The 12,855-nt window shown below is 42.3% G+C and overlaps 1 protein-coding gene across 3 annotated transcripts in view; it reads left to right on the top strand.

The window, feature by feature from the left end:
- The window catches only part of fam193a (family with sequence similarity 193 member A), a 233,831-nt gene that overhangs the window by 141,170 nt on the left and 79,806 nt on the right, over positions 1-12,855 (top strand). For all 3 annotated transcript variants that reach the window (XR_015751345.1, XM_043704026.2, XM_043704036.2), the window contains exon 4: positions 4,289-4,452. Coding sequence is in view for 2 of the 3 variants with exons in the window: in XM_043704026.2 (XP_043559961.2) it covers positions 4,289-4,452 (164 nt within the window). In the remaining variant the exon portion in view is untranslated. The remainder of the gene's footprint in view (positions 1-4,288; positions 4,453-12,855) is intronic.

Raw genomic sequence — 12,855 nt, 5'->3', positions numbered from 1 at the left:
TTTTCCAAGAATGGTGACGGCGAGCACGAGGTAGGGCTTTAAATTGAGGGGTGATAAATATAGGACAGATGTCAGAGGTAGTTTCTTTACTCGGAGTAGTAAGGATATGGAATGCTTTGCCTGCAACGGTAGTAGATTCGCCAACTTTAAGTACATTTAAGTCGTCATTGGACAAGCATATGGACGTACATGGAATAATGTAGGTTAGATGGGCTTCAGATTGATATGACAGGTCGGCACAACATCGAGGACCGAAGGGTCTGTACTGCGCTGTTATGTTCTATGTACTGTTGCAGGCAGTGCATTCCACGCCTCTTCTACTGAGTAAAGAAACTATTTCTGACATTTTGTCTTCTATCTATCATCCCTCAATTTAAAGCTATATCCCTTCATACTAGCCATCACCATCCAAGGAAAAAGACTCTCACTGTCCAAACTATCTAACCCTCCGATTATCTCATATCTCAATTAACCTTTATATCATAATTGTCTACAGGAATACTGCCTCTCAACCTCCTCTCTCAGGAAAATAGCCTCAAGTCCTTCAGCCTTTTCTTATAAGACCTGTCCTCCACACCAGGCAACCTCCTAGTAAATCTCTTCTGAGCCCTTTCCAAAGCTTTCACATGTTTCCTATAATGCAGTGACCAGAACTATACGCAATGCTCCAAATGTGGCCGCACCAGAGTTTTGTATAGCTGCAGCCTGATCTCATGGTTCCGAAACTCAATCCCTTTACCAATAAAAGCTAACACACTGCATTCCTTCTGAACAACCCTATCAACCTGGGTGGCAACTTTCAAGGATCTGTGTACCTGGACACTAAATCTCTCTTTCATCTACACTACCAAGAATCTTACCATTAACCCAGTACTCTGCATTCCTGTTACTCCTTCCAATGGGAATCACCTTACACTTTTCTGCAGTAAACTCTATTTTCCGCCCCTCAGCCCAGCTCTGCAGCTTATCTATGTCTCTCTGTAACCTACAACATCCTTTGTCACTATTCACAACTCTACCGACCTTCGTGTCATCTGCAAATGTACTAACCCATCCTTCTATGCCCTCATCCAGGTCATTTATGAAAACGACAAACAAGAATGGATCCAAAACAGATCCTTGCAGTACCCACTAGGAACTGAACTTCAGGATGAACATTTCCATCAATCACCACTCTCTCTGTCTTTTTTCAGCTAGCCAATTTCTGATCCAAGCCACTAAATCACCCTCAATCCCATGCCTCCATATTTTGTGTAAAAGCCTACCATGAGGAACCTTATCAAACGCTTTAATGAAATCCAGATACACCACATCAACTGCTTTACTCTCATCCACCTGTTTGATCACCACCTCAAAAAAATCAATAAGTTTTGTGAGGCACGACCTACCCTTCACGCCCTACCCTTCACGACCTACCCTATCACTAATCAACTTATTTCTTCCTGGGTGATTATAAATCCTGTCTCTTATAAACTTTTCCAACACTTTACCCACAACTGAAGTAAGGCTCACTGGTCTATAATTTCCAGGGTTGTCTCCGCTCCCCTTCTTGAACAAGGGAACATGTGCTATCATCAAGTCTTCTGGCACTATTCCTGTAGACAATGATGATATAAAGATTAAAGCCAAAGGCTCGGCAATCTCCCAGAGAATCCGAGGATAAATCCCATCCAGTCCAGGAGGCTTACCTATTTTTGCACCTTCTAGAATTGCTAACACCTCGTCCTTATGCACCTCAATCCCATCTAGTCTAGTAGCCTGTATCTCAGTATTTTTCTTGACCACATTGTCTTTTTCTTACATGAATACTGACAAAAGGTATTCGTTTAGCACTTCCCTTATCTTCCATGACTCCACGCACAATTTTCCACCACTATGCTTGATTGGCCCTAACCTTACTCTAGTCATTCTTTTATTCCTGATATACCTCTAGAAAGCCTTAGAGTTTTCCTTGATCTTATCCGCCAGTAACTTCTCATATCCCCTCCTGGCTGCTCTTACCTATCTCTTTAGGTCTTTAAGCCACCTTCTTCCTCTTGACAAGAAATTCAATTTCCTTAATAAACCATGGCTCCCAGGCCCGACAAATTCCTCCCTGTCTAACCGGTACATATTTATCAAGGACCCGCAGTACCTGGTCCTTGAATAGTCTTCATGTTTCAATTGTGCCCATCCCCTGCAGTTTCCTTCCCCATCCTAAATCTTGCCTAATTGCATCGTAATTGCCTTTCCCCCATCTGTAACTTTTGCCCTGCGGTGTATACCTATCCCCTTCCATCACTAAAGTAAACATAACCGAATTGTGGTCACTATCACCAAAGTGCTCACCTACCTCCAAATCTAACACCTGGCCAGGTTCATGACCCAGAACCAAATCTAATGTGGCCCCGTCCCTTGTTGGCCTGTCTACATGCTGTGTCAGGAAACCCTCCTGCACAAATTGGACATAAACTGACCCATCTAAAGTACTTGAACTACAGTATTCCCAGTCAATATTTGGAAAGTTCAAGTCCCCCATAACAACTATCCTGTCACTCACGCTCCTATCGAGGATCATCTTTGCTATCCTATCCTCTACATCTTTGGAAGTGTTTGGATGCGTATGGAAAACTCCCAACAGTGTAACCTCTCCTTTCCTGTTTATAATCTCCGCCCATACTAGCTCAGTAGATGAGTCCTCAAACATGGCGTTGCCTAAGTCAGCATTTCTTGCCCAATCCCTAATTGCCCAGTGCTGTGGGTCTGGAGTCATATGTACGCCAGACCAGGTAAGGATGGCAGTTTCCTTCCCTAAAGGACACCAGCAAATTGACAATCAGCAGTGGTTTAGTGGTCATCATTAGGTTCTTAATCCCAGAATTGTTTGTTTATTATCTGTCCTGCAGGGATTAAAATCTGGAATGTTGACTGTCAGTGTTGACAGAAGAAGAGTCAGTACATAACTTCAGCACACTTTCATTAGCTGTACACTCCAACCAACTTCTAAGAAAGGCTAGCATATTACTTTCATTTCTAATTGCTTTGTTTCACGTTAGGTTAATTTTATTATTTTTGTACAAGAAACAAAAGTCCCTCTGCATACCAGTGTTAATGGCCTTTCACCTTTGATTTCTTTAATTTTTTTTGTTAAAGCAGTGTGGATAATTTCACATTTCCTCACAAGATACCGCATCTCCCACCTTTGTGCCTACAACCTGACTATATCCCTCTGCAGTGTCTTTGCTTCCTCCTCTTTTGGCTTTCTCACTGGTATTTGTATCATCAGTCATAGAGATGTACCCAATTTGATAAATTACATTTGCTCCCTTCACCCAAGTCATTCATACAGATTAACTTGTCAATCTTAAAATGCACCTTTTATTCCAGTTACATTTTTATGCTGATTAATTTATATATTAGCCACAGTGCAATGATGCTTAATATTGTGTGATAACCTTTTGAGTGGTACCTGATGGATTTTTTTTTGAAAATCAGAAATATACTCTACCTGATTTTCCATTTGCTGTTTGGCAAGTTAGAGATTTGGTAAAACTGTTGTTGAGTCAAGATAATTTTTCAAGCTTAATCATATTATGATTTGTTACCGCTACAAATCCCTGATGCCTCATCCATAAGAGATTCTACCATTTATGTCCTGCTGATATCAAGCTAGTTACTTCTCTCTCTCCCTTTTTTTTGCATCATGGAGTCATGTTTCCTATTTTCCCAGTCATGGGGGTTATTCTCGAATATTCTGAATGTCGGAAAAATGAATGTTTACTTAGTCTGCATCCTAAGGTTTTAGAGCTATGAGATCCAGGAGATTTAGTTGACTGTTGGTCCCATTAATAATTTTTCCTAAATAAATACTTGGTTGTATAAGTTTCTCACTCGCAGCCCCTTGGTTTACTATTATTTTGCTTATTAACTGGTTACCAAGTGAGGATGCAGTATTTGCAGCAAAAGCCAGTAATCCAGTAACTTGTATGTTCCATGGCTAAAAAAGGAACACTGACTAAGATTTTTTTTTTGGATTGTACAATGTGGACTTCATTGACCCCCTGGTTGATAGAACTGTTAACAGCATTGACATTATATCTTAGCTAAAGGATAGGGCCCGCAACAATGTGACACACTCTCAATCCCACATTGGGGTTTTGGCCAAGATTGTGGTTTAAATCCACAACTGTTTTGGAATATGAAGCTACATTTAGTGATCTTTCTTATGTATAGCTGCATTTGTTTTCTAAAGTTAGTTCAGGTCACTAATTTGATTTTCTTTCTGTTTTTCTGTGCAACATATCTAAAGAACCAGGATTTCTTGCTGCATATGCCAATGGCTAATAATGGAGCGCCCCAGGACTCAATAGGTGGAAGAATGGCTGTCGGAACACAGTCCGTACCTGGTACGGATGTCAACACGACCACACCTTCAGAAATAGCTTGCAACTGTGAGGCATGCAATGAACGCAGGTAAGTGTTCTGTAGAATTTTAGATAAATGCTGTCCCACACCCATCAAGAAACTTGCTCTTGCTTCTGTAATTCTGGCCATGTGAAGTCTAGCCATTTGAGCAAGCTGCTGAAAAACAGCAGCCTGTAAGCACTGGTCTCCTTACAAGCAAACTTCAGAATGCAATGAAATGAGAAAACAATTGTGAAGAAGGAAGAAATGTTTGAGATAGGTTTCTCTGTCTGATGAAACATACCTAAAGAAAGGTGGTGTCTGCCACTACTCAAAGTGGAAATGTGAACATGCTGGAACTCGAAAATAAAAATAGCGAATTCTGGAAATGGGTTAGAAGTTGTACAGAAAAACAATTAATCTGAAAAGTTATTTCTGCTTCTGTATCTACAAATGTTGCCTAATCTGGGTATTTCCAACATTTTCTGCTTTTATTGGTCTATGTCACCATGCTTGAAGAAACCAGTTACAGGGGAACCTCGATTATCCAAACGAAATGGGCCGGCACTATTTTGTTTGGATAATTGATTATTCGGTTAATCGATTAAATGCCTTTCATCTGGGGCTCAGAGTTTTTAAAATCTGCTCCCTGTTCAGGAGACTGCAGCAGCACACAGCACATGAGACCCTGCCCCCAACCCCGACCAATACCTTCTCCCCACCCCCCCGCACCAACCCTGTCCAACACCACCCCGCCCCCAACCCCTTTCAACACCTCCACCCGCATCACCCGTCCCGCCCCCCCATCACCGCCCAGCACTGCTCCCGTTCCCTCTCCGGGACAGCCGAACTAGACACCAACAATAACACTGCTGCTGCTGCTGCAGCACCTGCCTTTGTGAGGTAAGTCTCCAAAATAGCGAGCGCACGCATGCACACACATACACACAGCCACACATACAACTTTTTACTGCAACGTTTTGACAGGTTCTACCTCTGCCCTGTACAGGACAATGTTGGTCAGATTATCTGGGGAAGGGGGGGTTTAGGGTATACCCCTCTGTAGAACTTCAGGGAAAGTGTGGGGAGAGAGGGCGGGAGGTCAGTCATTTGGAGGCGGTGCCTGTTTAATCACTGTAAACAAAAGACAGCGATCACTGTTGGAAACACGTCTTTGATGTAATATTTTATCAGGGCTTTGGGATCTCCTTCGGATAATCTGGTATTCGGATAATCAAGGTTCCTCTAGTACTTTTTGCCTACGATATTAGAAGCTAAGCTTGAAATTGTTAAGTGTAATTTCTCTTCCAGTCAAATCCCATCATTAAGGCCTTTAATTATTAAATACTACATGTCCCTCCTATCTGTACAGCCCCAGGAATAGGTAATTTTTTTGTTTTGTGATTATATTCTGAAATGTTCATGTTTCCTTCATGCTCTTTTAGTACCCAACCTGTTGCTCTATCTTCCAGAGAATGTATTAGTCTTGTGCTCATTTGTTGAATCTGCTGCAGGCTGAGTTAAAATTCCTCTCTGAAATTCAATACACTGTGGTAATTGAATAATAAATCAGTATTTTTCTGTCAATTAAATAGTTTTCTAAAGCAATCATTCAGTAATTTGCTATTTGCCTTTCATTTTCAATTTCTCTTCTACTATTATCCTTCAAAGGTTGAATTCCTCCCACAGCCAATCCTTACATAATTACAGTAATAAATTGTTTCATTAGTGTGCTGCATATCTCTTCCAGTGTAGCCGTCTAGTGTCCTGTTTGAAACACGATTACCATTTTAACCTGTTGTGTTTTCTATCACCTTTTTTTCTGCTTTATATTGTTTTTCTTATTTCCATTTTGCATCCTGTCTTTTCGCGTTTGTTGAATTAGCTTGTTTTGTTTAGTTACCTTAACATAGTTTCATTGAAACTCTTAAGGTTTCCAGTTATACCTGAACTAATCATTTTGTGTTGAACATAATTTTATTTCAACCTAGTTTAATTTAAAATTTGCCTGAATGAAATATTATACTTTGGGCTTTGGTCCTCACTGTTGTATTATCTATGATCTAATTGTATGGCCACTTGCTTCTAGACTTATAATGTTTTCGTGTATGGGGGAAGATATGTTGATAATGATGGATTGAGTCAGATCTAGACTCACTACTGCTAGTGGATCATGTCATACTTCAAAAGCAGTCACATACCACAGTTAATAGTTGAGATTTATTGCCCTCCTCAGGCACTTTGAGAAGGCAGCATTTGGTATGTATTGCTGCCATCTTTACAGTGATCCCATGATTGTGTCAAATAGGGACATCTTGGAACATAGCCCAACAGTCAGTGTAATATCAGAAATATATCAGAATATTCTATTGTTTGATCGGACAACTTGGAAATAATGGTATTCCCACATCATTGCTGCTTTTGTACTGTGAGGTAGAGATCATTCAAGTACAATGCATCCTACAGATTATATATGTTTTGCAGCAGCAATATGTTATTGATAAAATAGGTGTGTATGTTTGACACTAGTGGCAAAGGTGCCAATCGGGCAAACTGCTCTGTTATGGATGGCTTTATTTAGAAGTTCTGCTTCTAATTCTTCTCTGATCCTTATTGCGTTCACAAAAATGTTTCCATTATGTTGTCTTGTGTCGTTTATAGTTTTAGTAAATATTCTTAATACTCATTCAATGTCTGTGCCATTCCTTTTAAAGGAATTTTCAGAAACTGGGCCATAATACCCTTATTGAGTCCATGGTTAAGAAAGCAAATGTAATGTTGTCATTTATTTCAAGAGGGTTGGGATATTAAAGCAGTGAAGTGCTACTGAGACTTTATAATGCTCTGGGTAGGCCCCATTTAGAATACTGTGTCCAGTTTTGGGGCCCTCACCTCAGGAAGGACATACTGGCACTGGAGCATGTACAGCGGAGATTCACAAGGATGATCCCTGGAATGACAGGCCTAACGTGCGATGAACAGCTGAGGGTATGTTTTGTGGTAAGCATAAATTCTACAAGAGAGACGGTTTGCACCTTAATAGGTTAGGGACCAGCATTCTGGCAGGCAGGTTTGCTACTGCAACACAGCTACGTTTAAACTAAGTAGCTGGGGGGAGGGGACAAACTGGATTTCCTTTAAGAAGGAAATTGAAGGGAAAGTTAGAACAAGAAGTCAAGAAAGACAACTGTATCAATGAGGCAGAAAACTCGGAAAGGGATCATGCTGTAAGGTTGAGTGAAATAGGAGTTGATGGGAAGGGTGAGGGCAGTAACAAATTAAAAATACTATACATGAATGCACGAAGCATTAGAAATAAGATGGATGAGCTTGAGGCTCTTTTGGAAATTGGCAGATACGATATTGTGGGGATAACTGAGACGTGGCTTCAAGTGGACAGGGCCTGGAAAATGAATATTCAAGGCTACAAGTGCTATCGTAAGGACAGACTGACGGGCAGAGGGGGTGGGGTGGCCATGTTGGTAAGGGATGATATTCAGTCCCTAACGCGCGGGGGGGCCTAGAGTCAGGGGATGTAGAGTCAGTGTGGATAGAGCTGAGAAATTGTAAAGGTAAAAAAGACCCTCTTGGGAGTTATCTACAGGCCCCCAAACAGTAGTCTGGATGTTGTATGTTAGTAGAATCAGGAGCTGAAATTGGCCTGTCGCAAAGATGTTACTACAGTTGTTATGGGGGATTTCAACATGCAGGTAGACTGGGAGAATCAGGATGGTATTGGACCTCAAGAAAGAGACTTTGTGGAGTGCCTCAGAGATGGATTCTTAGAACAGCTAGTGCTGGAGCCTACCAGGGAGAAGGCAATTCTGGATCTGGTATTGTGCAACGAACCAGAATTGGTCAGGGATCTCGAAGTGAAAGAGCCATTGGGAAGTAGTGACCATAATACAATAAGCTTCAATCTGCAATTTGAGAGGGAGAGGGTATAATCGGAAGTGACAATATTTCTGTTGAATAAAGGGAACTATGGAGTTATGAGGAAGGAGCTGGCCAAAGTTCAATGGTGCAATACCTAAGTAGGGATGACAGTGGAGGGACAATGGCGGATATTTGTGTATAAGTGGGAAAACGGAGGACTGGGAAGCTTTTAAAGAGCAACAGAGGATTACTAAGAAGGAAATACGCAGAGAAAAAATGAGGTACGAAGGTAAACTGGCAAATAATATAAAGGAGGATAGTAAAAGTTTTTTAGGTATGTGAAAGGCAAAAAAATGGTTAAGACTAAAATTGGGCCCTTGAAGACAGAAAAAGGGGAATATATTACGGGGAACAAAGAAATGGCAGAAGAATTGAATTGGTACTTCAGATCTATGTTCACTGGGGAAGACACAAGCAATCTCCCTGAGGGAACAGTGGCTGAAGGACCTGAACTTAAGGGAATTTATATTTGCCAGGAATTGGTGTTGGAGAGACTGTTAGGTCTGAAGGTTGATAAGTCCCCAGGGCCTGATGGTCTACATCCCAGGGTACTGAAGGAGGTGGCTCGAGAAATCGTGGATGTGTTGGTGATTATTTTCCAGAGTTCGATAGATTCGGGATCAGTTCCTGTAGATTGGAGGGTGGCTAATGTTGTACCACTTTTTAAGAAAGGTGAGCGAGAGAAAGCAGGAAATTATAGACCAGTTAGTCTGACCTCAGTGGTGGGAAAGATGCTGGAGTCTATTATAAAGGATGAAATTACGACACATCTGGCTAGTAGTAACAGGATAGGTCAGAGTCAGCATGGATTTATGAAGGGGAAATCATGCTTGACTAATCTTCTGGAATTTTTTGAGGATGTAACTCTGAAGATGGACGAGGGAGATCCAGTAGATGTAGTGTACCTGGACTTTAAGAAAACTTTTGATAAAGTCCCACATAGGAGGTTAGTGAGCAAAATTAGGGTGCATGATATTGGGGGCAAAGTACTAACTTGGATTGAAAGTTGGTTGGCTGACAGGAAACAAAGAGTAGTGATAAACGGCTCCATTTTGGAATGGCCGGCAGAGACCAGTGGGGTACTGCAGGGATCTGTGCTGGGACCGCAGCTTTTTACAATATATGTTAATGATATAGAAGATGGTATTAGCAATAACATTAGCAAATTTGCTGATGATACTAAGCTGGGTGGCAGGGTGAAATTTGATGAGGATGTTAGGAGATTACAGGGTGACCTGGACAAGTTAGGTGAGTGGTCAGATGCATGGCAGATGCAGTTTAATGTGGATAAATGTATGGTTATCCACTTTGGTGGCAAGAACAGGAAGGCAGATTACTACCTAAATGGAATCAATTTAGGTAAAGGGGCAGTACATAGAGATCTGGGTGTTCTTGTAGAGCAGTCAATGAAGGTAAGCATGCAGGTACAGCAGGTAGTGAAGAAGGCTAATAGTATTCTGGCCTTCATAACAAGAGGGATTGAGTATAGAAGCAAAGAGGTTCTTCTGCAGCTGTACAGGGCCCTGGTGAGACCACACCTGCAGTACTGTGTGCAGTTCTGGTCTCCAAATTTGAGAAAAGACGTTCTGGCTATTGAGGGAGTGCAGCGTAGGTTCACGAGGTCAATTCCTGGAATGGAGGGATTACCTTACACTGAAAGACTGGAGCGACTGGGCTTGTATACCCTTGAGTTTAGAAGACTGAGAGGGGATCTGATTGAGACATATAAGATTATTAAAGGATTGGACACTGTGGAGGCAGGAAACATGTTTCCGCTGATGGGTAAGTGCCGAACCAGAGGACACAGCTTAAAAATACGGGGTAGACCATTTAGGACAGAGATGAGGAGAAACTTCTTCACCCAGAGAGTGATGGCCGTGTGGAATCTCTGCCCCAGAGGGCAGTGGAGGCCCAGTCTTTGGATTCATTTAAGAAAGAGTTGGATAGAGCTCTCAAGGATTGTGGAATCAAGGGTTATGGAGATAAGGCAGGAACAGGATACTGATTAAGGATGATCAGCCATGATCATATTGAATGGTGGTGCAGGCTCGAAGGGCAGAATGGCCTACTCCTGCACCTATTGTCTATTGATCCTGGGATTGTATTCATTAGAGTTCAGAAGGCTTAGACCCCACTGGTCTGCCGGCCATTCCAAAATGGAGCCGTTTATCACTACTCTTTGTTTCCTGTCAGCCAACCAACTTTCAATCCAAGTTAGTACTTTGCCCCCAATATCATGCGCCCTAATTTTGCTCACTAACCTCCTATGTGGGACTTTATCAAAAGTTTTCTTAAAGTCCAGGTACACTACATCTACTGGATCTTCCTCGTCCATCTTCAGAGTTACATCCTCAAAAAATTCCAGAAGATTAGTCAAGCATGATTTCCCCTTCATAAATCCATGCTGACTCTGACCTATCCTGTTACTACTAGCCAGATGTGTCGTAATTTCATCCTTTATAATAGACTCCAGCATCTTTCCCACCATTGAGGTCAGACTAACTGGTCTATAATTTCCTGCTTTCTCTCTCCCACCTTTCTTAAAAAGTGGTACAACATTAGCTACCCTCCAATCCACAGGAACTGATCAGAAGGTGGACGCTGGGAAATTGTTTCTGTCTGATGGGGAGTCTAGGACTCATGGGCACAGCCTTAGAATTAGTGGGGGTCACTTTAAAACGGAAATGAGGAGACATTTCTTCAACCAGAGAGTGGTGGGCCTGTGGAATTCACTGCCAAGGAGCGCAGTGGAGGCTGGGACGTTAAATGTCTTCAAGGCAGGAATTGATAAATTCTTAATCTCGCAAGGAATTAAGGGATATGGGAGAGTGCGGGTAAGTGTCATTGAAATGCCCATCAGCCATGATTGAATTGCCTTACTTGTACTCCTATTTCTTATGGTCTTATGGACCCTGTGTATTAGAACTGAAGTTGCAGTTTTAGAAAATCACTAAGAGTCCCTCTTTTGAACTAAAGGAGGTAGACAGAGCAGTAAGCTACAAACCATTTAACCGTACACCTGTTCTAGGAAAATGTTAGGCAGTTGGGCAGTTATTGCAAGACAATTTAGGAAACCTAATCCAATGAGGCAGAATCAACATGGTTATGTGAGAGTCATAGAGATGTACAGCATGGAAACAGACCCTTTGGTCCAACCCGTCCACGCCGACCAGATATCCCAACCCAATCTCGTCCCACCTGCCAGCACCTGGCCCATATCCCTCCAAACCCTTCCTATTCATATACCCATCCAAATGTCTCTTAAATCTTGCAATTTTACCAGCCTCCACACATCCTCTGGCAGCTCATTCCATACACGTACCACACTCTGCGTGAAAAAGTTGCCCCTTAGGTCTCTAATATCTTTCCCCTCTCACCCTAAACCTATGCCCTCTAGTCTGGACTCCCCGACCCTAGGGAAAAGACTTTGCCTATTTATCCTATCCATGCTCCTCATGATTTTGTAAACCTCTATAAGGTCACCCCTCAGCCTCCAACGCTCCAGGGAAAACAGCCCCAGCCTGTTCAGCCTCTCCCTGTAGCTCAGATCCTCCAACCTTGGCAACATCCTTGTGAATCTTTTCTGAACCCTTTCAAGTTTCACAACATCTTTCCGATAGGAAGGAGACCAGAATTGCACGCAATATTCTAACAGTGGCCTAACCAATGTCCTCTACAGCCATAACATGACCTCCTAACTCCTGTACTCAATACTCTGACCAATAAAGGAAAGCATACCAAATGCCGCCTTCACTATCCTATCTACCTGCGACTCCACTTTCAAGGAGCTATGAACCTGCACTCCAAGATCTCTTTGTTCAGCAACACTCCCTAGGACCTTACCATTAAGTGTATAAGTCCTGCTAAGATTTGCCTTCCCAAAATACAGCACCTCGCATTTATCTGATTTAAACTCCATCTGCCACTTCTCAGCCCATTGGCCCATCTGGTCCAGATCCTGTTGTAATCTGAGGTAGCCCCCTTCGCTGTCCACTACACCTCCAATTTTGGTGGAATCATTATTTGACTTATTTATTAGAATTCCTTGAAATGATAAGAGGAGCTGAGGGGTGGCATGGTGGCTGTGTGGTTAACACTCCCATCTTACACCACCAGGGATCTGAGTTGATACCAGCCTTGGATGGCTGTCTGTGAGGAGCTTGCATGTTCTCCCCGTGTCTACATAGGTTTCTGCCAGGAGTCTGATTTCCTCCCACAGTCCAAAGAAGTACAGGTTAGGTGGATTGACCATACTAAATTGCGCTATCCAGGGATGTGCCACGGTAAATACAGGGCCGTAAGGATAGGATGGGATGGTGTCTGGAAGGTCAGTGGAGACATGATGGACTGAATGGCCTCTAACTACACTGTAGGGATTCTATAATTCTAACCTGTGGATGTGGTGTACCTCGATTTTCATAAGGCATTGAACCACGTAAAAGGTTAGTACACAAAGTACATGTATGAAACAGCTCAGTTTCTGGGTTGAAGAGGTTGTCATAAACGGAAATGTTGAAAAGTTTGGACCTGTACATA

Source organism: Chiloscyllium plagiosum, unplaced genomic scaffold, assembly GCF_037043375.1.
Source record: "Chiloscyllium plagiosum isolate Xiang-an unplaced genomic scaffold, Cpla_swu_hap1 HiC_scaffold_2, whole genome shotgun sequence".
NCBI classification, from domain to species: Eukaryota; Metazoa; Chordata; class Chondrichthyes; order Orectolobiformes; family Hemiscylliidae; genus Chiloscyllium; species Chiloscyllium plagiosum.
Note: the sequence above shows the minus strand (reverse complement) of the source record. Positions and strands in the feature narration are given on the sequence as shown.